A 27,408-nucleotide genomic window follows, 5' to 3' on the forward strand; every position below is an offset into this window, starting at 1 on the left:
CCCTTATGGGTCAGTAAAACGAAGAAGACTTTCATTTTCCTATTTGGTGTTAGCATTCCTAGGTTATTATATTTTTAATGTCCTTATTACAAAACTTTCAAACATATGTAAAAGTAGAGAAAATAGTATAATGAATAGTAAAATAAATCTTTATGCTTATTTTGCCATATTTGATTCTTTTTTTTCTTGCTGAAATAGTTTAAAGCAAATTCCAGAGATTACAATTTATACTCCAAGTATTTCCGTACAAATCTGTAAAAAACAAGGACATTTTATTACACACCACAATACATTATCACACCTAACAAAATTAACGCCAACTCCTTATTCATAGTTTATATTTCAATTCCTTTTTTTAAGTTCCAATTTTTTGAGATGCAACGACATATAACATTAGTTTCAGGTGTACACCATAATGATTCGATACTTGTATTCAATTTCTGATTTCTGGAAAATATCTTTTTATAGTTGACTTGTTTGATTCAGAATTCAATTAAGTTTCACACTGCATTTGGTTGTTAGATAGATTAAGGGTCCTTAACTCTAGAATATTTCTCCCCTTTACCCTTCCCCTTATTTTTCATGCCATTGACTTGTTAGACTGGTTCAGTTGTCCTGCAGAATATTTTATGCATTTCAAATTTGTCATTGCTTCCTTGGGATGATATTTAATTTGTTCCTCTATCCCCTGTATTTCTTGTAAATGGAAAGTATGACCTAAAGGCATGATTAGATTCATGGTTAAACATTTTTGGCAAGAATACTTCATAGGCGATGCTGTGTTACACACTGGATCCCATAGGGGGCACATCATAACCAGTTGTCCTGCTGGGGCTCAATCTACCTACAACAGTAAAACATGAGGTTTTCCAGTTGTTGTTTGTTTGTTTTTCTCTCCTTTTGGGTATCATGACATTGAGCTATTCACATACTTCTGTAACAAGTACTATGTTAGACAACAGGAATGAATCCTTCCCAGGCTAAGCTGGCTGAGATTAAATCTTACATTGACAGGAATGAAAATCACCAGTGCCTGAATAACACCATATCCATTACACTTGTTTACTTAGGCAGCTAAGGGCCTGTCACATCCATTTTATTTGATTTTAACAGCCTCGTAAAGCAGGATATGCACATTTCATCACGTTTTACAACTGAGGCTCAGAAAAACTGTTGTTGAAGGTGTCACAGCTTATAAGTGGCCAAGCAGGATCTAGAAAGTAATTCTTCTTATCATAACGTAAATGACACTACTTTCGAGGCAAGATGGTGCTGCAACGAAAACTGTTACTGTTTATTCCAACTTAAGAAGCCAGGCCCCCAGCATACCTCCTATGGAGGTGCTCTTACCTGGCCTTTGGACTCGTCTTCCTCCATACACCAAGGTGGCCCCCTCTTTCACTCCGGCTTCACAGTACTGCAGGAGCTTTTCCAGATGGGCCTTATGATTTTGGGGCCCGTGATCAGTAGATCTGTCAAGTGGATCACCAATTTTCATCTTTTTAATTTCTTCCACCTGTATGTCACCCAGTTCACAAAACACAACTGACTGTTAATAATAAGAATGGATACCCTTGACCGAGTTTCTACTGTGTGATGGGTATTGTACTAAGCTGTTCAAAGATGTGTCCTCATTTAGTCTTCAGTAGCACTGGAGGTAGATACTTATTATTTCCATCTTATATGAGGAAACCGAGGATCAGAAAGGCTAAGCCACTTGCCCAAGGGCACACAGCCACTAAATACTGTAGAGTTTTCTTGACTTGAAAGCCCAAGCTTGTAACCACTGTGTTTTAAAATTATCCCGAATGTTAATTCATTAAAATAGCAAACCTGATGTTCTGGAACTTTTGTTAATACAGCATACTTACACTCTTCATGGCAAAATAATTTCTAAAATGGCCACATTGTTGTCTTTTTCCTTTCCCCAAATGTGGCAGACTGCCCTTGTGAAATTCTCACGGTACAGCCACACCAGAGGATATACTAGAATGTTCCAATGAAAAACCATCTTTATCGAAGAATGTTCATCACTGACATGTGCTCCTTGGTTATCTTAATCTATTTCTGCATTTCCTGATGTTAAGTCCAATTCTAATAAGGAGAAAGAATGGGAGTTACCGTGACCCCACAGGGCCATGAATTTGAATTTAGGTCTGGCAGTAATCCCTCAGTAAGTGCTCAAGAAATACCTGCTGAATGAAGAAATGAATACTGTTCATATGTGTGCAAAACATGTTTGTTGATGGACTGATACAGCAAATCCTTGACACTTCTGGTCTCAGCATTTTAAATTTCAACAAGTTGTTGTGAAAGCCCATGACGTGTAGTGCTGTACCTTGCATTTTACTAAGGCACAAAACTGAATTATGGGGATGTTCATGAGGCAGCCACTGCCCTCCATCTGCCTCTCCATGTGACTTCCTTGTTTTCCACTCTCATGAGGAAAGATGCCTTTGCTTCTTGGGGGGTGGGATGGGGGAATTGGCTCTGAAGGAAAAAAGGCTGGGTGCTGGTTTTTTAAATAGAAACAAATTCGTGATTACTATTACCATAATAATGATATAGTGTAGTATGTTTTTTTAATTAATTAATTTTATTTTTGGCTGAGCTGTGTCTTCGTTGCTGTGCACGGGCTTTCTCTAGTTGCGGCCAGTGGGTGCTACTCTTTGTTGTGGTACGCGGGCTTCTCATTGCGGTGGCTTCTCTTGTTGCGGAGCACGGGCTCTAGGCACGCGGGCTTCAGTAGTTGCGGCACATGGGCTCAGTAGTTGTGGCTCACAGGCTCTAGAGCGCAGGCTCAGTAGTTGTGGTGCACAGGCTTAGCTGTTCCCCAGCATGTGGGATCTTCCTGGACAAGGGCTCGAACCCGTGTCCCCTGCATTGGTAGGCAGATTCTTAACCACTGCGCCACCGTGGAAGTCCCTGTGTAGTATGTTTAGAGTTCATTTTAGCCACAGAATTCATCTTGATAGTTCTATGAATGACGTTTAGTCTCATATTTATGGAATCATGCCCAACTACAGGGGGTATGTATGTATGTGTATATATATCTATCTATCTATCTTAGTGGAGGAAATTATATGCTATCATTTAACTGTAAATTCAGGATTTGTAAGAATCTAGTGGTATATCTCTCATAGCCAATTTAGGGATTTATAATAATCTAGGAGTATATCTTCTACAAATATCAAGGATCTAATATACTATAAATGAAGAGCAAGGTATAGGTAGTAATAGCTCTTAAGTATACTTTATCAGGTTTTCTAATATAGACCTATCACTTTTTACTATGAAAAATTACAGGGACTTCCCTGGTGGCTCAGTGGTTAACAATCCGCCTGCCAATGCAGGGGACACGGGTTCGAGCCCTGGTCCAGGAAGATCCCACGTGCTGCAGAGCAACTGAGCCCGTGCACCACAACTACTGAGCCTTCGCTCTAGAGCCTGTGCTCTGCAACAAGAGAAGCCACCGCAGTGAGAAGCCCACGCACCGCAAAAAAGAGTAGCCCCCGCTCACTGCAACTACAGAAAGCCCACGCGCAGCAATGAAGACCCAACGCAGCCAAAAATAAATAAATAAGTAAAATTTTTTTAAAGAGAAAAATTATAAACATATAAAAGTAGGTAAACAATATAATGAAACTCCACATACCCATCAGTCAGCTTCCACAACTGCCAACTCATGACCAATTTATTCCCCCACTTACTTCCTTCCCTTTTGGATTATTTTGAAGCAAAGTCCAGATATCATAATCTAATCTGTAAATATGTCAAAAAGTACTTCTAAAAGGTAAGGATTGTGTTCTTTTTAAAAAATATAACCATAGCACTATCATCACATCTAAGTTCATTAATAATCCCAGAAGTACTTTTAAAGTAAAGGCAATTTCTGGGCTTCCCTGGTGGCGCAGTGGTTGAGAATCTGCCTGCTAATGCAGGGGACACGGGTTCGAGCCCTGGTCTGGGAAGATCCCACATGCCGCGGAGCAACTGGGCCCGTGAGCCACAACTACTGAGCCTGTGCGTCTGGAGCCTGTGCTCCGCAACAAGAGAGGCCGCGATAGTGAGAGGCCCGCGCACCGCAATGAAGAGTGGCCCCTGCTTGCCACAACTAGAGAAAGCCCTCGCACAGAAAACGAAGACCCAACACAGCCAAGAATAAATAAATTAATTAATTAATTTAAAAAAATAAATAAATAAAGTAAAGGCAATTTCTATACAAATCACAGAGCAAATTTGAAGACGCTTACCACTCTTGTCACAAATTCATCATGGATGGATTCTTCCACAAACAACCGACCAGCTGCAATACAGTTCTCTCCTTTGTTGAAAAATACTGCTCCCATGCCCTTCGGCAGCAAAAGAGAAAATACTGTTATTGCTTGGGAAGTCAAGATTGTCATAAAATTGCACACACTGAGAATTAGATGTTATTGGAAGACAGCAGACAACACAGAGAAGTCAGAGAAAAACACAAGCCCTTGGCCAAGTTAGTGTTGCTTGGAGATTCTTGGTTTTGATATTTTTAGGAATTTTGCTTCTACTTTCCCCCTTTTGGTCCATGAGTACTTTAAAAAAAATGTACATAACATGAAGGACATAGTGATAAAAACAGATTTTGTGTTACAAGAAAATTTAGATTATTCTATACATTTAAATGTAATATTTCTATTTCTATACCAAATTTTGCTTTTAAAAATCTCTACATCAGTTTAAATAAATCATGAATGCTTATAAATCTCTACATCAGTTTTAAAAACCTGGCCTCCAAGTTTCAAAAACACGTTTAATTATAATGACATTATTTTTTTAAATTAAGTGCCCTGAGCAGTCCCAAATCTAAACATAAAGAGAATGGTTTCTGTTTATGATTAGATAGACCCAAGCGTTGGGCTTCCCTGGTGGCGCAGTGGTTAAGAATCTGCCTGCCAATGCTGGAGACATGGGTTCGAGCCCTGGTCCGGGAAGATCCCACATGCCATGGAGCAACTAGGCCCGTGCACCACAACTACTGAGCCTGTGCTCTAGAGCCTGTGAACCACAACTACTGAGCCCACACACCACAACTACTGAAGTCCATGCGCCTAGAGCCTGTGCTCCACGACAAGAGAAGCCACCACAATGAGAAGCCCGCGCACCGCAACGAAAGTAGCGCTCACCGCAACTAGAGAAAGCCCGTGTGCAGCAACGAAGACTCAAGGCAGCCAAAAATAAAATCAATTAAGTAATTAAGTAAAAAAAAACCAAAAAAAAAAAACCCCAACCAAGCGTCATTCTAAGGTTCCTGATGAGAAGGAGGTAGAATGTGTTTCAGAAGTGGGTACCTAGTTAGGTGGACTTGACCTACTCTTACCATTCGTACGGCCTTGTCAAGTTCACAGTCACTGAATATTATAAGGGGGGATTTGCCACCAAGTTCAAGGGAAACTTTCTTCAAGTTGCTCACAGCACAGCTAGAGAAAAATAAAGGGAATATGAGCATTTAGTCTATCAGTTTCTCTCTCTGTTTCTTCACCCATAAATTACTACTTAGCATGGGAAATATAACTGAGCCTCAGAAATATTAAGAAACTTATTCAAAGACAAAACATGAATGGTAGAATAGTGATAACAGTTGAAGCTGGGTGATGAGCACACAGGAGTTCATTACACTATTCTGTGAGCTTTGTGAATATTAGAAATCTTCTGTAATAAAAACTGGTTTCTTTTTAAATTCTGTGGTCAAATGATTAGAGATTATCATAGGTAAATTCAGATTCTTTAGGTGTAAGAATTTTGGTTACATAAAGGCCTGGCTAAGAATTTAACCTTTAACCAGATTACTGGCACATCGGGGGAAAAATAATCAATTTTTAGAAGTATACTGTTTATTTCTCCCTGTTTGCAAAAGTATTGTTATTTAAAGTGTTTTAAAAATACTCTTAAAAATTCAGAAAGAAGGAAAAAAATCACAGAATTCCACTCCATGGCTCAATGGCAACGATTTTTTTTTTTTTTTTTTTTTACCATTTTGATATACTTATTTCTGGTCTGTATCCAAGCACAGCCTTTGTCTTATTTAACATAGTTAGGATTACCCAATACATACAATTTTATACCTTATTTTTCTTTCCATTTACCATTTAACACTCCAATGTTATTAAAAATTCTACGTGACTGCACAGTATTCCATTATGTTAACAAACTTTAACCACTGCCTTATTTTGGACATTTAGATGGTTTGCATTTTTTTGAACTAATGTTACTGCTTTTTAGGAATTAATTTTATAAATAATCCAGATTTGATTTGTCTTTTATATGTCTTTTCAGTTTCTTACTTATGCTTCAAAACCAATTTGGGCTACAGCTTTAGTACCGAAAATGTTTTGTGCTTAATGATCGTTAAAGCTATCAGAACTTTCAGTACAGCTCTGGTTTTGGGGACTTTGGGCTTTACACTTTGGAAAGTATTTTATTGTATTCAAACATTTCAATACCCTGCTGTGGTAAGATTTCTCTTCTAAATTCGATGTTATTTTTCTCCCTCCAAAAGCACCTTATTTAAAAAAGCAAAAGCAAAGCCAAAGACCTGGTTTAACAGGATTTTTAGCAAATCAACACACTAAAACCAATACCTCTTCATGATCTGTTTGCCAATCAGAGTGGAACCAGTGAAACCAAGTTTGCGGATATCAGGATGTTCAGAAAGGCGCTGTCCTGCTATGCTACCTGTGGAATTATGGAATAAAACACAAATTAAAACATTATCGAGTTCTTATGGTAAAGGTGGCTTTGACTTCATTGAAGTAGATTTCTAAGCTCTCATTTAAATCTTAGTTTTACATTTTCTATACTAATAACAAAGTGACAAAAATCTGAATAATATCCTCCATGCAATTGTCAGTACCCCAAAGATGGGTATGCCTTGATTTTTTAATCTTCCAAAGCGATTTTTAAAAATTGAAATGGGCCACCATAGGGTGGTTTCACAATGCTGTACAATTTCCACCCCTCCCACCCTACTCATCTGCCACTGTATTTCCACTTTCAGATTTTAGCACATGGTAAGTATGTTTATACTTAACTGTTTGGTAAACTGTATTTAGTTTTAATATAGTTATAAGTCAGGACAAAACACCAGTGGGAAAACTCAGCTACCCTTGTACCATTCATTAGTTACAGCAAAGTGGGTCCTTGTTGGCTTACCTGAGCCTGGAATGATGTTGATTACCCCCTTTGGAAAGCCTGCTTTAACAGAGAGCTCTGCAAACTTCAAAGCAGTCAAGGGCGTGACCTGAGCAGAAGCAGACAGCAATTACCTGCTTCAGATTCTGTCCTGTTCTTTAGATCAGTACCCAGCTTTCCGTCTATGGCCATACCAGAGTTCATTTTATTTTTTCTTTTATTGTGACGTAATTTCTGACTTACAGCAAAGTTGCAAAAAATAGTACAAACAATTCCTATGTATCCATCACCCAGATTGCTCAAATGTTAACATTTTACTACGTTTGCTTTATCCTCTTTCTCTCTCCCAATGTTTTTGAACTGTTTAAGAAGTAAAATTTGGTGTGTCCCTTTACCTCTAAGTACTTTTGTGTACATTTCTTAAAAACAAAGGATTCTTTTACATAACCACAATACAATTACCAAAATCAGGAAATTAACAACTGCTAGAATACCTAATTTACACTCCTTTTTCAGTTTTCACCAATGGTCCCAATCATGTGCTTTGATAGAAAAAGAAAATCCAAGATCATGCATTGCATTTAGTTACCACGTCTATAGTTTCCCTTCCTCTGAAAGAGATTCTGAGTTTTCTTTTATATTTCATTATACTGACGTTTTCGATAAAAACAGACCAGTTATTTTGTACAATGTCCTTTTGTCTGGATTTGCTGTTTCCACATGATTAGATTCAGGTTATGCACTTTTGGCAAGAACACCACAGGAGTGATGCTGAATTCTCCTCAGTGCATTATATCAAGAGGAACATGCTGTTGAATAGTCCCAATGTTGGAAATGTTAACTTTGATCCTTTGGTAAAGGTGATCTGCCAGGTTTTATCACTGTAAATTACTGTAAAAAGAAAGGTAGCTACTTTGAGAGTTTACACTTTGTAGTTAATAAATATTTTTTAGGGAGCTACTTTGAGACTATTTAAATATTCAGTTACTCCTCAAATTTCCACTAGTTTTAGTATCCATTGATGATTCCTGCCTGAATCAATCATTATTATGATGGTTGCTAAGTGGTGATTTTCTAATTCCATCATTCCTTCTACATATATTAATTAGTTGGCTTTCCACTATAAGAGCTTTCCTTTCTATCTAATCAATTAACATCAGTGTGAACTCATGGATTCTTACTTTATTCAAATGGTTATAATCTTTTACTACTGTTACTTTTTTTGAGGTTCAAATTGTTCCAGCTTTGGCTGATGGATCCTGTGTGGATCCTGTGTCTTTCTGACATGTCCCGATCATTCTTTGAGCATTTCCTTGCTTTTTGGCCCAACAAGATGTTCCAGGCACACCTTGTATTTTCCCTGTTCCAACCATTTTTTCAAGAGGCCCAGGTTTCTTTTAGTGCAGAATAGTATTTTAAAACTGTGATATAATGGGAAATATATATTTGGTCTTTGTCTCTGGGTCCTGGCACAGAGTTCCTAAAACCTTGGAATCTCAAATGAAAAATGCCTTCCATATACTAATGAGATGGCTGGTAGCTGGAAGCCCCTTAGGTAGCTTCAGGATGGGTTTTTGTGGCCAGAAAGGTCAGGCCATGATTAGAGAGTTGGAACTTTCAGCCCCAAACCAGGGGAGAGGGGCCGAAGTTTGAGTTCAATCACCGACAGCCAATGATTTAATCAATCGTACCTATGAAATGAAATTTCCATAAAAACCTCTCAACAGTGGGTTGAGGGCTCATTCTATCCTTCTTTCTGTTCATATTTGTAACTCTCTTCAACAGTGAAAAACATAGCTCCCAATATCCACAATATATTTACTTGTTTGCTTAATCCTAAAATGTACAGAAAGTAATTTGAGAATTAAACCATGTCCCTGTGAAAAAGAAGCCTACTAACTTCAATACTTATTTTCAGTATTTTTGCCTCTAGTCTGAGGACATAGAGTCCAAATGTCATTCACAAGTTACTTGGGTGAGTGCTTCCTCACTCCCTTCGGTGTGGTGATGTTATTCATTTGAAATTTGGCTTGACTGATTTTTTTTGTATTCGATTTCGGCCTCATCTATGTTGATTATGTTTCTTTTCTTTATTTGTTCATTTGCTGTCTTGTTGAGTATGGGAAACATGCTTCCAAAAGTGAGGACTATACAAAAGCACATTCAGAGAAGTGTTGTTCTCCTGGCCAACCACCTCCCACCCCGAATCCTTTCCACCGCATCCTCCCCAAGTCTTGTAGTTAATCAACCTCATTAGTCTCCGGTTTATCCCTCGTATGTTTCTTTTTGCTCAAATGAAAACATACTTACTTTCCCTTTCTTTTTACAAAAAAATTGGTATAGTTATGGATCTCATTTTAAAGATCTATTACAGCAATGCATATCTCGGAAGCAAAATGAAAGTCATATTTTTACACTCTTAAAAAGCAATGCTGATCAAGTCTTAAATTAGGACTCGGTTAGCTTGGTCTCAAAAAATGGAATGGGTGAAAACTGAGCTGTGAATAGAAAATAGTAGAGCTTCTATTTGTATATTTCAACGGAGAAAGATATGAAATAAATCAAACATAACTAACATTTATTATGTGGCTGGATAATGGTACTCTCACTCTGTCTGAATGAAGGTCAGATGGTCACTGGTCACAGAGGTACGTGTGGTATCCTAGGAAAGAATAGGAGCTCACAAGGCCAAGGGAAAAACAGTGGTTTCCCCACTTGCTCATGTGCTTTCAGAATATTGCCGTGTGTTGACGTTTACAGGCCAGGTTGCATGGGTTCATAGACTATGTTGTTGTTTTAACTAATGCAAACTTCATAAAATGATCAAGTGACTTAAAAAGAATCTACATAGAAACTGCATAATAAATAATACTAATAGAGCAAATACAAGTAAACAACAAGAAAAAAGCAGGGTTAACATTTTTCCTCCTTCTAGTAACAGGTCCATGACAATAACATTGTGAGGTTTAAAAAAAATGGCAATCTAGTTAGACTTGACAAGAAATTTCAAATGCCCAAATATTTGAAATTGTCAAGAAGATATTTCCAATAGTGGATTTATATCTACTATAGTTAAAGACAATCCTAGACCAAAGTGTATATTATTATGCCTTAGTATGAAGTCATCATGATTAGAAAGACTTTTTAAAAAACTATCCTAAATTAGTGATAATTTTTTTAAAGTAAGAATAAAAAGATTTTATGCCATTAATAAATAAAACAAAACAAATTGTTTCATCTTTATCTCATCCCTTTTCATTTTATTGATTTTCTTCCATTCGGCTAAACAACTGGAATATAGGTTTATATTATGGCAGGATTATAGGTTTAAATGATATATGGGAAAGCATTTAGCAGTGTTCTGGGCACGAGTAGGTCATTATTAAATATTAGATTAAAAAAGGTGTTAGAGCCTGACAGACCTGGACCAGTTCAGACCATGGGAATCTGTACTTCTTACCTGGTAAAGGGGGGAAAGCCAACTGATTCAGCCCTCCTGCCATTTGCACAGGGCCTTAATACTATCAACAGTTTCATATCATAATAAAAATATATCTCCCACATAACAATGGCAACTTTGGGTCTTTCATTCTCAGGATTAAAATTATCATCAATCATTAAACTATCAGTTTTAAACTGCAGATAGAGTTAGACTGTAATTTCCACAGGAACAGAAATTTTATGTCTTTGTCACTGATAATATGCCTGGCAAACAGTGGGCACTCAATACATGTTTGTAAATTCTGAACATTCTATGTAATCACTAGGGTTTTCCAATGCTTAGCACTCTCTTTGGATGCCATATAGCGGTTCTCAACCCTGACTGTACCTTAGAAACTAATGTGAAGATTTTAAGTAATACCGATGCCTGGCCTCTGACCCAGACCAATTAAATTAGAATCTCTGCCAGTTGGGGCCCAGATATCAGTATTTTAAAAAGAGAACTCCAGATGATTCTAATGTGCAGCCAGGATTGAGCACCACTGGGCTAGGTTATCTGCCTTCTCTCTTCACTTTACTAGCTTCTTGCTGTTTAATGAGTGTTGCTGCTTGGGAGAAACAGCACTCATACAGGATGCTGGTGAACTATTCCATTCCCATGGAAGGATGAGCCAGTAGCTATCACACAAACACATGTATCTTTTAACTAAGCGATTCTGCTATTAGGAACATACCACCCTATAAAGATAATTGCACATGTGCATGATGCCATATTTAAAAGGTTATTAACTGCAACATAGTTTATAACAGCAAAAAGATGGGAAAATCTCAATATCTATTAATTAGGTATTGGTTAAATAAAATATTGTTTATCTACACACTGGAAACTATTTTAAAAAAAGAAGTTTTGGGGACTTCCCTGGTGGTCCAGTGGGTAAGACTCCGAGCTCCCAGTGCAGGGGGCTGGGTTCGATCTGTGTTTGGGGAACTAGATCCTGCGTGCATGCCGCAACTGAGTCCGCATGCCGCAACTAGAAGATCCCGCATGCCACAACTAAGACCCGGCATGGCATAAATAAATAAATAAATACATATTTAAAATTTTTAAAAATTAAAAAACAATGCTTAACACAGCATGTGGCACATACTAAGTGCTCAATAAATATTTTTTTTTAAAAGTTATTTTTTCCCCCTTTGGTAGTATGTATAGAATGCTACTATTTTATTTTATTTTAATTTTGTACTGTATTATGGTTAGAACACTTAACATGACATCTACCCTCTTAAATTGTTAAGTGTACAATACAGTATAGTTAACTACAGGCAAAATGATGTGTAGCAGATTTCTAGAACTTACTCATCTTGCATAATTGAAACTTTATGCCTGTTGATTAGCAATTTCCCATTTCCCCTTCTCCTCCTGTGTGTTTTTTAATTGGTTAAAAAATATTTTTTTTAAATTATTTATTTATTTAATTTTAAAAATATGTTTGTATACACAGAGAGTATTTCTAGAATACCTAAGAAACTAATAAATAACAATAACACTGGTGGCCTCTGGGAGGTAAATTGGTGGGCTGGGGGAATAAGAGGGAGACTTTTCACTACCTACCTCTTGGTATCTTTTGAATTAAAAAATTTTTGAATGTATACCTGTTTTTTTTACTGAAATTGTTTTTAATGAGGAAAACAAGATGGCTGTGGTCACATGACTATGTAGTTATGACAAACGAAATTGTATTTTTTTTAAGTCCTAAAAGAATAGTTAATAAGTAACAAACTGTAAACTCTTCTTGAATAGAGACCAAGTTTTCTCCACAACTTGGGTACCTCAGAATGTCTACCACTGTGCACTGTCCAGAGTAAATGCTCAGCCAGGTGTTAAGTTGGCTACCATATTTTTTTTCTTGAAAAGCTACTGTAGCATTAAAAAGATGTTTTTGAGAACTCTATCATCTGAATTATTTTTTTAATTATTTCCTCATTTTCCACATGTATATATTTCCACACAGCTGCCACAATTATATACATTCTTTTGCATGCTTGTCCCTCATCTTGCATAACTTTACAATATTTTTGATAATGAAAATTTGAATGCCTGCAAAAAACTTTTTCTTTTGATATGTCGTAGCTATTCTAAATAACTCCCTTACTACTGGGCATGTGGCATTTTGCAAGAATTGAATTGGTTTGCAGAAGTTTAATGGATTTCACTGACATACACTATGCCTGCTTCCACTGTCACAGAAGTTCTAAATTTTGGAATCCCCATAGGATACACTGGGTAGCTATTAAAAATGGATATTTACTAATATGAAAAGATGCTCATGATATATGAAATGATGTTGTGATATATGATCCCATTTTTGTTTAAAGACATAATATTTGTAAATGTATGTCTCTGGTTTTAAGTAAACGAGAGGAGGAGATGCTGCACCTGGCCCCGCGGTCTTACCTGCGCCGGCTTGAGCACTAAGGTGTTGCCTGCTGCCAAGCACGCGGCGCTCTTCCACGCCAGCATCATCAGCGGGTAGTTCCAGGGGATGATGATGGCACAGACACTGCCGGGGAAGAAAGACATCCTCAGTCCTCTCGAACTAACACAAGTCACTCAGAAGCGCTCTCCTTGTCTTACCCAAGTGGCTCCTTCCTGGTGAAGGTCAGATTGCGATTTGGACGGGCCTGGTTGATGGGAATTGTAGAACCCTAAAGAATGAAAAAGGTTGATACTATTTTACTAATTTCAGTGGGTAAACTTAACGAATCCATTTTCTGTCTGCCTCTCTTGCTTTTCCTTAGCTGATATTAAAAAAGCAGTGTTCAATTTATGAGAAATACACCTACACCTAAAAAGGAACTGCTATGTCTTTCTCAAAAGAACTGAGACACAGGAGAAAAAAAACATAATTCTAATTTAATCGCCTCCATTCCCAATTTCTTGGCATGGCAGAGAATGTTAACTGCCTGAGCAATATCCATTCTCCCCTCTGTTCTTAGTAACAGAAACCCTATATTAATGATGGGAATGGCAACGTGCCCAGATAAACTACTACGTTCCCCAGTTTCCATAGCAGATAGGGATGGCCAATGGAAGACGTAAGCACAAAGCACTGAAAGGGGAACACTCCTTAAAGTAGGCTCACTCAGCTTGGACAAGTGCTCTTTTACTATTCCCCTCACTCTCACTTTTTCCTTCTTCCTGCTCAGAATGTTGCTAAAAAGGCTGGCACTGCAGTGGTTATCATGAGACCAAGAAGCAGCCATGAGGGTAGAGATCATATGGTATAAGGATGCCCTGGCAAAGAAAGAGCAGGAATCTTTATCTCACACACTGGACTTGATTGCCTGCCTTTGGACTCCTGTAAGTGAGATAAAAACAAACTTCTTAGTTGGGTTTTCTATTATAGGCAGCCAAATTTGATCCCAGCTGATTCATGACAGTAGTCTTTAACTGAAGCTATACATCTGTTTTGCCACATAAAATATTATTGCTGTTACTAATACAAGTAAGTGTACAATCTCTTATCTGAAACCCTTGGGGCCAGGTGTGTTTTGGGATTCAGAATTTTTTGACTTTAGAAACATAATATAATGTATATACCTTATACAATGTTATTATATCTATAACCTCCAATAAGGTCTGGGGCAGTCCCCCATAATCAAGCATATGAATATTTATTCAGTGAAATATATGAATATTCACTCTAAGCAATATGAATAAAGATTATAGACTCATCTTGGTTCAGGTCAGGTTTTGGCGCCAAATGAGTTTGAACCAATCAAACAAATCAATTTTCAGGTTTCACAGCAATTTGGATTTCATAATTGAGGATTAAGGATGGACTTGAACTGCTCTTATTAAATACTTATATATGTATGATTTTGTGGCTGAACAATAATTAAAACGACATTTATGTGCAAGACCTACTATGGTGCAGACTTTAATCCTGTAGTATATAAACACTTGTTTCTAATCCTCATAACATAACTTGCAAGGTATGGATTATTGTGACCATTTTTCAGACGAGGAAAGTAAGGCAAAGAGAGGTAAATAACTTTAACAACAATAGCTGGTAAGTGTCAAAGCTGAGGCTTGGAACCAGTTCTCTCTGATTCTATATTAATGGTGTTGGCAGCAATGTGCCCAGATAAAATATTACGTTTCACAGTCTCCTTAGCAGAGACAGTCAACGGGAGATGTAAGCACAAGGTGTAGGAGGATGGGAATGCTTTTTAAAGTCCTTTACCTTTCTCCCTCTTCCCCACTTCCTCCTTGCTGCTGGGAATGTGGCTGTGATGGCTGGTGCTTCAATGGTTACCATGAGTCTATGAGTGGCATGCATTCTGCTGTTTGCTGCAAGCCCTATCTCCCTTCTGTATCCCAATACCAAAGCCACGTATAGTTGCCATTTATCATCACACACGTAATATTTATTTTCTTGTAGAAAAAAGGAAATGGAAATTTTTATCGAACTCATGTCTTTAAAATCTTTTTCTTATAACCAGTCTGCATAGCCCATCTATGTTAGCTCTCTGACCTCTGTAGGTATTTGAGTTTTCAATTCCTCCATGATACCAGGCTTCTCTCTATATGCTAACAAGACTATTAGATGCTCTCAAGAGACATTATAGTAAAGTACAAAGAACATCATTAGATTTTAGGTTCAGAAAATCTTGAGTTCAAGTCCTAGCTCTATGGTTTACTTACTATGTGACCATAGGTAAGTCACTCATTGTCCTCAAGCCTCAATTTCCTCACCTGTAATAAGAGTTAATAGATATCCACCTACCTCAGATGATTGTTATAAGGATAAGATGAGAAAACCTACATAAGGGGTGGCTCTGACAAAGTGTCTTTACAAACTAATAAACATTCGTCCCTTTTCCTCTTGGAATGATCTACATGGAGACAAACAACGTTTGCACTTACTTGAATTTTGTCACACCAGCCAGCGAAATATCTGAATGTTTGCACAGACATTCCAATGTGAGTCTTCAGAGCCAAGGTGTAGACAGCCCCTGAATCGAGGGCTTCGATGGTTGCCAGCTCTTCCTGGTTCTCTTCCAGTAGGTCTGCTAGTCTGTATGGATAAAGAAATTCATTCAACAGATACTGAGTCTCTACTGCGTTTAATGCATCATCCTAAGGGCTGAGAACTCAGAGGTGAACACAAATGAACCAGGTCTCTGTCCTCATGGAGAACATGGTCTAGTAGGGAAGACAGACATTCAACAAAAAATTTCATTACTAATTTGTTTTAAGAGTTATAATGAAGAAGCAGAGGGTGTTGGAAGTCTGTATCATTTGCATCATAGATGTATAAGAAGTAAAATAGTGATTGAGCCACAGTAATCCAAGGAGATCAATGATAGAAAACAGTGGGAATGTGGATAGTTCATGAATATACTGGGAGATGTTAGGGGACAAACCACACTCCTAGAGAACCCAGGAACACTTGAGGATTTCTGGTTGGTACAGAAATATTTCCAACACTAGCTGAAAAGGACAAAGACAGAAAAACATGGAATGAATTATAAACACTGCAACAGGTTTCTGTTTGGTGTCTAGTTTCTTTGGGAAGATAAGTACAGGACTGTCTAATGACCATGAAATAGTCAAAGTTCATCTTTTGTGTTCACCTCCTCCATTTGTTTTCCTTCCTTCCTTTAGTGGTTCTGAGATGTTCCTTTTGGACCATTCCAAAGTCAGGCTTGAAATCCTCCTCCCTAATGTTTCTTTCAGATCCTGCTCCAAGAAATCTTTGGACAAAGTCAGCTATTTGGCTTTTAGTAAGTAGAAAACTGAATTTATGATCGACTTTAATTACTCTTGGCATACTCAGCTACCGATTTATAATACCCTTTCCAGGCCTTAGTGTTTTTACTCCTTGCTCCTACTCCCTACACATGAAGTAGATTTAAAATTTCCCTTTGGAAACAACAGGGTGCTGAATGTTCTCCATGTGCAGTCTCCACCCTGCTCTGTGACCCCTGGAGGATGACCTTTATAGACTACATCACAGGCTCCCATGCTCTCTCACTGGGCATGGCTAATGAGGGGCCAGTGGGAGGCACCCCCAGGAGACTGGCAAACTGGAGGATAAAATGGTCTGGGATTTGAATCCTCTGGTTGCCTCAGTGATGGGCTGTAGATCAGCAGATGCTGTGTCCTTCTACCAAAACCCGCTGTAGTGTGGTCTTTTCCTACAGCTATAGATCTTACCTGATTCTAGTAACAGCTCCTTCCTCTGTCCCTTCAGGCCTTGGAGTAGGAGCACCTTCCCCCTGTTCTACCCCTGCCTGGGTGCTTCACTATCCTTTGACGGATTCCCTTGACCTTGCTCACATCTTTACAAATACAAAGTCCTTTACTAAACTTCTTCTGGTACAGGCACACTGACTGAAACAAGCAACAGTACAAAAATCAGGAACTCGTATATATGGGATTTTATAGGATGCAAGGAACAAAAGACATGCTATATAACAGGTGCATGCTAGAATGTTTTGAAGAAATTTTTAAAATCTTGGCAATGTTAGTCAGTATCCAAAGGCCACAGGCTGTGTTCTTAAAAATCATACCTGTACATCAATATTCCTCTTTCTCGTGCATTCATTCTTCCCCATTCACCATTTTCAAAAGCATCTTTGGCTGCTGCTACTGCTTTATCAACATCCACCAAAGAGGCATAGGATACTTTGCATATCGTCTATTTCAAGGTAGGAAAAAATAGGTTCTAGGTTATTTATATATGGAGATATGCAACTATGTTTCTTGGGATTAATTATTATACTATAAAATTCAAAGAATTTTTATGATGGAAAATCAATACTTCCAGTAATATAGTAAAGAAAAAGAAACAATTTTAACATGAAAATTATGAGCCTAAAATTTAGTACTTCGCACTACACTATGAGAAGACACATTTAGGAAACTGTATTTCTTCTCTTGCCTTGGGGAAGCTGAATTTCTCACCATGAGCTTGCAAGGTCTGAGATTTTTTTTTCACACATATAGCTTTATGTGGAATTGTGCTTCTGATGTGTATAGGTATAGTGATCCAACCAAAGTCATCATAAATATTCATTCTTTAAAGTTGGTTACTGTAGTTAACAGCAGCCAGTACCAGAACTGAATAGTTGAAAGAAATGCATGAAGTACATTTATATTAAGTGCTCAGAGGCAGAGTAATAGAATAAGTAACTTTTTAAGACTGTTTTATAACAGTGTATAAGTGAAAAAAATCCATGATCAGTGGTCACTACGCACGCTAAGAAATTACTCACAGATCCATCTGTTGGGTTGATGGTGTCATAAGTCTTTCCATCATCGGCATCTGTGAACTGTCCATTTATGAAACACTGATATGGCATTTTTACTGTCATTTCATTGACCTCCTTTGAAACCTAAGAGAGAGAATTATATTAATAGATTCAATGGATTTCTGTGCATATGCATTTGATACCAAATAGCAATAAAGAAGCTTATCACTAATGCAGAGGGAGACGTTAAGTCAATGGGATTCTACTGCTTACTGTCCAGAAGAGACAAGCATATGTAATATTTAGGCCTCATGATGCTTAGATTGGCCATTGAGACAGGAGGTCAGCTTCTGTAATGACCGAAGGACTCTAGGGGGAGCTTTATAAAGAGAGATGAAATATGACTCATCTCATAGAGATGAAATATGACTCAGAAGACCTCAAGATAATGGAAACACCACCATCTAGTGGCAACATCTGTGGAGTGCACCAACTGCTGTCATTCAAAGTTTTGAAATTGCCTGTCAATAGGTTTCCTTTTACACTGGTGCATTTTAAGTTTTCTTTCCAGTGTTCTTCCCCATTTTCACTTTCCCTCTCTTACATATGTGTTGCTTAAATTGTACTCTCTACTATTAGCTGGCAAGTGAATTTAGATTAGTCCATTAACCTCTATAAATCTCAGTTTTTTCAACAATAAAATGGGGATAATATACCTGCTTCATACAGTTATTAAGAGACATAATTAAAATTATATATGTGAAAGAGCATTATTGGCATAAAATCCCACATCAGTGAAGGCATTAAAAAGGAAATTGAATGATTTCAGAAATTATTTTACATAGAGAAATTGATGATGCCTGGAAAAGAAACAAAAAATAGCAAGAGGGTAGCTTGCTGCTCATCATCAGTAAGCATTAGAGAAACACAAATCAAAACTACAATCAGGTACCACCTCACATGGGTCAGAATGGCCATCATTAAACAGTCTACAAATAACAAATGCTGGAGAGGATGTGGAGAAAAGGGAACCCTCCTACACTGTTGGTGGGAATTAAATTGGTGCAGCCACTATGGAAAACGGTATGGAGGTTCCTTAAAAAACTAAAAATAGAGTTGCCATATGATCCAGCAATCCCACTCCTAGGCATATATCCAGACAAAACTCTAAATCTGAAAAGATACATGCACCCCAATGTTCATAGCAGCACGGAATACTACTCAGCCATAAAAAAGCAATGTGCAATAACTGAAATTTTAAAAGTCACTGGAGAGGTTCAACAGTAGATTCAAGCAGGCAGAAGAAAGAATTAGCAAACCAGAAAATGGGTCAATAGAGATATCCGGCCTGAAAATAGGAAGGAAAAAGAATTCAAAAAATGAATAGAGGGACTTCCCTGGTGGTCCAGTGAGTAAGATGCTGTGCTCCCAATGCAGGGGGCCTGGGTTCAATCCCTGGTTGGGGAACTAGATCCCACATGCATGCTGCAACTAAGAGTTCCCATGCCACAACTAAGAGTCTGCATGTCACAACTAAAGATCCCGCGTGCCGCAGTGAAGACCCGGCACAGCCAAAATAAATTTTAAAAATAAATAACTAAATATTTTTAAAAAATGAATAGAGCCTTAGAAGCCTGCAGAACACCATCAAATGTACCAACACATGCATAATGAGAGTCCCAGGAATGAGCAGAGAAGGGGAGAGGGGCAGAAAGAATATTTGAAGAATTAATGGCTGAAAATGTCCCAAATTTGATGAAAAACATTAATCTGCACATCCGAGAAGCTCAATAAACTCCAAGTAGAAAAATCTCAGAGATCCATCTTAAACACATCATACAAAAATGGTCAAGAGCCAAAGACAAAGAGGGAATCTTGAAAGCAGCAAGGGAGGAGCAACTCCTCACATAAAAGGGATCCTCAATAAAATTAACAGATGACTTATCCTCAGAAACCACGGAGGCCAGAAAGCAATAGGATGATATATTCATAGTGCTGAAAGAAAGAGACTGTCAACCGAAAGTTCCACATACAGCAAAAATACCCTCCAAGAACAAAGGAGAAATTAAGTCATTCCCAAATGAATGAAAATAGCACATTGCTAGCACATGAACATTGCTTGCACATGAACATTGCTAGCACACTGCCTTTCAAAAAGTACTAAAAGGTGTCCTTCCGGCAGAAATGGAAGGACACTAGACAGTAATTTAAATCTACATGAAGAAATAAAGAACACTGACAAAGGTAAATATAAGTCAGTATAAATGTTATTTTTGCTTTTAAACCTTTTTCTTCTTCTATCTGATTTGAAAGGCAACTGCATAAAGCAATAATTATAAAACTTTGTTGGTGGGTTTATAATGTATAAAGATGTATTTGTATGACAGTAATAGCACAAATAAGGGGGTAGGGAGCAGAGCTATACTGTAGCAAATTTTTTCTACACTATTGATATTAAGTTGGTATTAATCTGAGCTAGAATGTTTTAAGAAAAACGTCTCTTGGAATCCTCAAGGCAACCATTAAGAAAATAAAAATATATAGCAAAAGAGATTAAACTGGCATACTAGACAATATCCATTTAACAAAAAAGAGAGCAGTAAAGGAGTAGAGGAGCAAAAAAGGCATAAAACAAGACATATAGAAGCCCAAGTGGCAAAAGAACAAACAGATTAATTAGACTTAATCAAATTTTAAAACTTTTGTGTGTTAAAGGACACTATCAAAAAAGTGAAAAGAAAACCCACAGAATGGGACAAAATATTTACAAATAATAAATCTGATTAGGGTCTAGTATCCAAAATATACTAAGGCCTCTTACAACTCAAAAATTAAAAAGACAAATATCCCAGTTAAAAAAGAAGCAAAGGATTTGAGGGAATTCCCTGGTGGTCCAGTGGTTAGGACTGGGTGTCCTCACTGCCAGGGGCCTGGGTTCCATCCCTGGTTGGGGAACTAAGATCTTACAAGCTGCTTGGTGAGGCCAAAAAAACCAAACCAAAACAAAACAAAAGAAACAACAAAAATGACAGAAAAAAAAAAACACAGGTGAAATATTTGAATAGGTATTTCTCCAAAGAAGACATGCAAGTGGCCAATAAGCACATGAAAAGATGTTTATCATTAGTCATTAGGGAAATGTAAATCAAAACCACAACAAGATATCACTTCACACCTGCTAGAACAGCTGAAAGAGAAAAGACAGACAATAGCATATGTTGGTGAAGACATGAAGAAATTAGAAGCTTCCTACATTGCTACTGGCATCGTAAAATGGCGTAGTCACTTTGGAAAGCAGATGGTCAGTTCCTCAAAAAGTTAAACATAGAGTTACTGTATGACTCATCAATTCCACTTCTAGATATTTACCCAAGAGAACTGAGAACATATGTTCGCACAAAAACTTATACATGAATTTTCATAACAGCATTATTTATAATAGCCCAAAAGTAGAAACAGTCCAAATGTACACCAACTGAGGAAAGGATAAACAAAATGTAGTTTATCCACACAATGGACTATTATTTGGCTAGGAAAAAGGAATGAAGTGATAATCTACTCTACAATATGGATGAACCTTGAACACATTATGCTAAGTGAAAGAAGCCAGCTGCAAAAGGCCACTTATTGCATAATTCCATTTGTATGAAACGTCTAGAATAGGCAAATCCATAGAAACAGAAAGTAAATTAGAGAGGAGAGCAGAGAATGACTGCCAAGGGATACAGGGTTTCTTTTTAGGAGGTAATAAAAATGTTCCATAACCAGACAGTGGTGATGGGGTGAATATACTAAAACCCAATGAATTATACATTTTAAAAGGGTGAAATGTATGGTATCTGAATTATAATCTCAATAAAACTGTCATTTTAAAAAGGTTATAAATGTAAAAACAAATGGAGGAAAGGTACAGCATTCTTTTATAGTACGAAGGTCTTAACGATTTAGGTTTTCAACACCATGGACAGGCTTACATAATCCACCACTAGCTCCACTTCTTGATCTTCTCCTCTCAGTTTCCTCACGACTTTTTGGATGAAGTCTTCAAACTTGGTGGCCATATAAACATCCTCATTCTGTAACTGAAGTCCTCCACATTTCTGTCTTATCTCTTCAACCAGCCTGAAAGGAAGAACCAGCTCTTGTTACTTACATTTTTTTTTTTAACATCTTTATTGGAGTATAATTGCTTTACTATGGTGTGTTAGTTTCTGCTTTATAACAAAGTGAATCAGTTATACATATACATATGTTTCTATATCTCTTCCCTCTTGCATCTCCCTCCCTCCCACGCTCCCTATCCCACCCCTCTAGGTGATCACAAAGCACCCAGCTGATCTCCCTGTGTTATGCGGCTGCTTCCCACTACATTTTTAAAAGAGTTTAGAGGGACTGTGATTACTTTTAACATGCTTTGAAGTAGGACGTATGTCACATGCCTATTTATATCCCATGAGATCTTCTATGATAATAATCAGAGAAATTGATAAGATTGGGAGAAAAAAATTTTTAAGCTGTCTTGAAGGACAGTGGCAATTTTTAAACTTTTTATTTATTTTTTAAAAATTTTATTTATTTTTGGCTGTATCGCATGGCATGTGGCATCTTAGTTCCCCGACCAGGGATCGAACCTGCACCCCCTGCATTGGAAGTGCGGAGTCTTAACCAATGGACTGCCAGGGAAGTCCCGGCAATTATTTTTATACATGACTAGAAATACAAGAAATCAAGGCAAAGACATTTTAATTACTTGCAAGCAAGATGACAAAGGGCACATAAAATCAATTTCTTTCCTTTCAAAATACTCAAGGAATAAGAAATAAGGAAAATTTCTGAACTGTGACGATTATAAGAAACCAAAGTCATACCGTAGAATATTTTCTCTAGATCCTGTGAAACAATAAAACAAACATTTGTTTGTATTACATGGCTAAGATAGGTACTAAATAGAACCATCGGGAAGGTTAATATAATTTGTAAAGTCCTTTTCAACCCTTTGATTTTTCACTGTTAATTTTTCAAATCATAGCTCTAATTTGACATTTCTTGAGTAGCAAAGGTGTACCAGACAGAGGTGTACTAGAAAGCTCACCACAGCGGTTGCTCAGCCATTTATTCCCGAAAAGAGATGAGGTACCTTGGTAGTCCAAGATAATAATATCAGATGATTATGGTAAGTCAGACACTCAAACAGGAAATGGGTAACTCCTGCAGGAGTATCCTGTTAGCAAAAAACTAGTGTTAAAAGTACAATGTTGAAATCTTTAGTTGAGCAAATGAGAAGCTTCTGGGAACTCATGAACCATAGCTGAGAAATCTGTAACTTGAGGAACCAAAACTTTTAACTTCTGATAATGATATTTGCTCTTGAGAGGATTGTTTTTGATGATTGGAATAAAAAAGATAAAAAAGATCCAAAAGAATGAAGGGACTTTGTCTTGTTCATGACTGTATCCCCAGTGCAAAAAACTGTTCCTGATGTCATAAATGTTCAATAAATTTTGTCAAATGCATGAATGAATAAATAAATAAATAGACAGAATGTTCATCAAGAACACTTGCTTTGCCGACATGAAGGATTGTCAAGAGGAGTTCACCTTGTTTATTTAGTAAATGGCCATAGTGTGGCCCTCAAAGGAAAAGCACCTCTGCAAGACTCGCCACTGTTAGGATCCTGGTCTGCTCTTCATGCCACAGAGGGTGGCTTTCTAGTCCTCTAGCCCTTTCTACTTGTTTGAAACCTCCGTAGAGAAATTCTGACTGTAGAGTGCTTACCCTTACTCTTGCAAGAAGTCTGACAATCCTCATTCTAGATATATCATACTGGGTAACTTAGGGAGATAGGAGAAAAAGATTCGGGGTAAGCATAATCAATGTTAGGTATCCTTTTAGGTGAGACTATATAGGGAAATCCCTTTTAACATTCTCACTCAGAACTTCCCAATTCTAACTGGAGGAGAATCAACTAAGAAATATGAAGACAGATTTTTAAATGAAACAAATAATTAGAAGGGTTGTTTTCTAGGTGTATAGTAAATATGAAAATAACTCCTGGTTAGCAACAAAGAGAAGGGAACAAATACATGTATTTGACCATGGAAACGAACAAACCAAAAAAGATGAAGAAAAGAGGAACACAGTAGATGGGTACAATAGAGTGATAACAACCAGTACAAAGGATTTCGATTTGATTTTCAAAGTCAAAGTCAAAATCCCTGGTGGAGGGGTATGAGCCAGTAAGGTGGTGGTTTTACCTGACAACATCCATTGAGCTTGCTCCAGATTTAAAGAAGTCTGTTGAATCTTCAATAACAGGGACGTTGCTTAAAATTCCAGCCCAGATGACCTACACAAGGGAAACTTTCATGAGGGAGCTGCCATGTAGGACACTGTGGCAGAGACTAGTCGGCTTCTCACCAAACCTACTTCTTTTCATGGATTGATTACAATTCTCAGCATCTCTTCAAGTTAGAGGCGGCCGTGTGATTGACTTCTAGCCGGTGAGTATGAATATAAGTGACCTGTACTCCCTGTCTTGTCCCATGAAAAACCTCCTTCACACAATTCTCTGTGTACTTGTGCTCTTCTTGGCTGTCTGGGATGGAGATGACCCCCAGCAGGACCTTGAAGATAGCTCAGCCTGGGTTCCTGCTTGACTCCACCCCTAACCCTCATGTTCCAGCTTCACCCCTAACCCCCAGGCCAACCTAGAACTGCCTTGGATTATTTATGTGAGTGACAAATAAATGTGCGTATAAATTTTGGCACTGATTTCCTTTTGCAGCTCATACGAAAATGAGGAAATAAAAGTTCCATCCCAACTACTTTGAGGATTGATGGTACCAGTTAACAAAAATGGCTTCGTTTTCCAAGATAAGAGTAACATTAAGAACTTCACGTGTTCACCTTGATGGTCTCCGCCACCTTCACCTCTTCGGCTGTAAGTTCCACCACTGATGTCTCACCCGCTGAAAAGTACTGAGACGCAGGAATCATTTTTCCATCTTCAAACTGCAGATTTCTCACCATCAGCTATAAAATAACAACAAAACAAGCAGAAGAATTGAGGATTAGGACAGTTCGAAAGTGAGACTGGTGGGAGGAGTCTTATATGGGTATAAGAAGCAGCTTATTTGACAAATACAAAATTATGGATTGAAAGCACTCACCGTTATGTGTAAAAGGACTGAAATGGTATTTCAGCCATGGCAGCAGAAAGGAGGAAGTTAAGTCTAGGGTAGATATATCTCAAAATGGATGATAAGCCCCCCCAAAATTGACATTCGGATATAGGTATTGGGTCTAAAGCCTAGTGTAACTACCATTGCTACTAGTACTACTACTACTACTACTACTACTACTACTACTACTGCCATCTTCTGAACACTTACTCTGCAGCATGCACTGTGCTAAGTACGTATATGCTGAAGTATCTTATTCAATCTCATAAATCCTGATGGAGGCAGGTGTCCTTATTATCCCCATTTTACTGATGAGGAAATGGAGGCTCAATGAGATTAAGTACTTTGCCCAGCGCCACACAGCGAGTAACAGAGCTGGGGTTACAACCCAGGACTAGATGGGCTCTGAAGCCTGCAATCTTACTAACTGATCTATCCTGTAAGCCATCAGAAAGTGTCTGTGAGCTGCAGATTCCCTTTGGCTTTCTTCACTGGGCAGCTGCCCAAGAGCCCAGAGAGGCCCAGAGGCCACGCTCCCAAGCACAGGCAGAGTGGGTGGGCGTCAGCCTGGTGAGGCAGGGGAGGAGAGTCTGAAGAGGGCCACAGCATCTGAGCCTCCCAGACTCTGCCAGCGGGAAGGCAGACAGACAAGGTCACTCCCTCTGTTTTACAGATGCAGAAACTGAGCCTCCAAGGGGAGAGGCGTCCTGCCCAAGACCGGTAAGTGGCAGAGCAGGGATTCACGACCTGTTTCCTGACTAAGCTCCAAGTTCTTTCTACTGTATCACGCACCAGGCTGTGCGGGTCCTCGGGGCCCGTCCTGACGAGCCTTCTTCTCATCAAGGGACCTGGAGCCAGCTCATCCGCGGAGAGAGATGGACCACAGACACCCTGAGCTCCCACAGCCCACTGCAAAGCCAGACTACCCTGTGAAAGCTAGTCCCTCAATAGCTTGGGTTATCCAAGGAAACCAAAAAAATTTATTTTAGAGGTAACCATGTTGAACACTCACTGCTTTTCCATCGTTACCAAAAAGAACAAGGCCGCTTTTGGTAACAAGACCAGGCTTCTTGGCACCTTTAATTTCCAGTGGTTCTCCAGGAGGGATGGAGCTATTCAGTAATGATGAGCCGTAGAAAGTGACCACCTAATAAAGAGATCAGACCCAGGTTGTGAAAGGGGGAAGCGAAGGCTGGTTATAAGGGTGTATGCGAGCAGCACTCCTGGCAAAAAAGCTGAAGTTGCAATTCTCATTTATGACAAAATTAGGGACCCCCCCCACCCCCAATGATATCAAGCATCTATGGAAACGACACAAAGCAAGAGATGGTCTGTGAATGTGTGATTGAAGAGTTTAAAAAAATGCCGCACATCCAGGTGACACGAGTATACATTTATCATTTATGCACATTGACACAAAGGTGAATGAGATAAAAGCTCTCGCAGACTTTGCAGCCTGAAGGTAGGGTTTGTGGGGGAAGTGGAGGTGTTGGTGGGCTGTCAGGGAGGGCAGATGCAGAGTAGTAAACAAACTATTACATTGCAGTGCGATGTACGATGGGAGGTACAGGTGCTTTGTGGGTCGGTTCATGGAAACAGGACTGGATCCAGACTGTAACTAAGAGAACTGGATACTAATTGATTTGTTATTATAATTATGAATATAATTCTATGGCCATTAGCTATCATTTATCGAGCACTATAATATTTAATATTTATTGAATACTTATTCTATGCCAGGGACTAAGTACTTTGATGAATTAATGTGTATTAACTCATTTCATCTTCACAACAACCCCAAACCTACAAAGGAGGCACTATTATTAGTCTCATTCTACAATGAGGAAACCAAGGCACCCAATGGTTAAATAACCTGCCAAAGGTTACACAGCAAATAGTTGCAAAGCCAGAATTTTAATGGAAACATTCTGGCTTCAGATCCCACACTTTTTTTTGTGAGTATATCTGCTTTGAAAAACTGGGTATTATCAGTTGTGGTAAAATATATTCATATGCTATGATGATGTCACTCTAGTCTAAGATATACACCCAGTACTAACCATGTGATCAAGGGTACATGTGCAAGGATGTCCATGGTAGCATTGTTTATTTTTTTATTGAAGTATAGTTGATGTATAATATAAAGTTACAGGTGTACAATATAGTGACTCAAAATTTTTAAAGGTTATATTCCATTTATACTTATAAAATATTGGCTATATTCCCTGCGTTGTACAATATATCCTTGTAGCTTAATTTATAAATAATAGTTTGTACCTCTTAATCCCCTACTCCTATCTTGCCCCCCCGCCCTTTCCCTCTCCCCGCTGTTAGCCACTAGTTTGTTCTCTGTATCTGT

At 38.2% G+C, this 27,408-nt stretch overlaps 1 protein-coding gene across 3 annotated transcripts in view; it reads right to left on the reverse strand.

The window, feature by feature from the left end:
* ALDH1L2 (aldehyde dehydrogenase 1 family member L2) overlaps positions 1 to 27,408 on the reverse strand; it is a 77,247-nt gene that overhangs the window by 9,993 nt on the left and 39,846 nt on the right. For 2 of the 3 annotated variants that reach the window (XM_059936804.1, XM_059936803.1), the window contains 14 exons: positions 26,062 to 26,196; positions 24,775 to 24,900; positions 24,123 to 24,214; positions 21,843 to 21,990; positions 17,893 to 18,012; positions 17,188 to 17,315; positions 15,539 to 15,689; positions 13,244 to 13,314; positions 13,064 to 13,169; positions 7,189 to 7,276; positions 6,618 to 6,711; positions 5,357 to 5,456; positions 4,254 to 4,352; positions 1,351 to 1,516 (listed from right to left, as the gene is read on the reverse strand). In XM_059936804.1, the coding sequence (XP_059792787.1) occupies positions 1,351 to 1,516; positions 4,254 to 4,352; positions 5,357 to 5,456; positions 6,618 to 6,711; positions 7,189 to 7,276; positions 13,064 to 13,169; positions 13,244 to 13,314; positions 15,539 to 15,689; positions 17,188 to 17,315; positions 17,893 to 18,012; positions 21,843 to 21,990; positions 24,123 to 24,214; positions 24,775 to 24,900; positions 26,062 to 26,196 (1,624 nt within the window). Of the gene's footprint in view, positions 1 to 1,350; positions 1,517 to 2,036; positions 2,095 to 4,253; positions 4,353 to 5,356; positions 5,457 to 6,617; positions 6,712 to 7,188; positions 7,277 to 13,063; positions 13,170 to 13,243; positions 13,315 to 15,538; positions 15,690 to 17,187; positions 17,316 to 17,892; positions 18,013 to 21,842; positions 21,991 to 24,122; positions 24,215 to 24,774; positions 24,901 to 26,061; positions 26,197 to 27,408 lie in introns of those variants that run through there. The other variant, XM_059936805.1, reaches the window with a different exon arrangement.

The sequence above is a fragment of the Balaenoptera ricei genome, chromosome 10 (assembly GCF_028023285.1).
Source record: "Balaenoptera ricei isolate mBalRic1 chromosome 10, mBalRic1.hap2, whole genome shotgun sequence".
Taxonomy (NCBI): domain Eukaryota; kingdom Metazoa; phylum Chordata; class Mammalia; order Artiodactyla; family Balaenopteridae; genus Balaenoptera; species Balaenoptera ricei.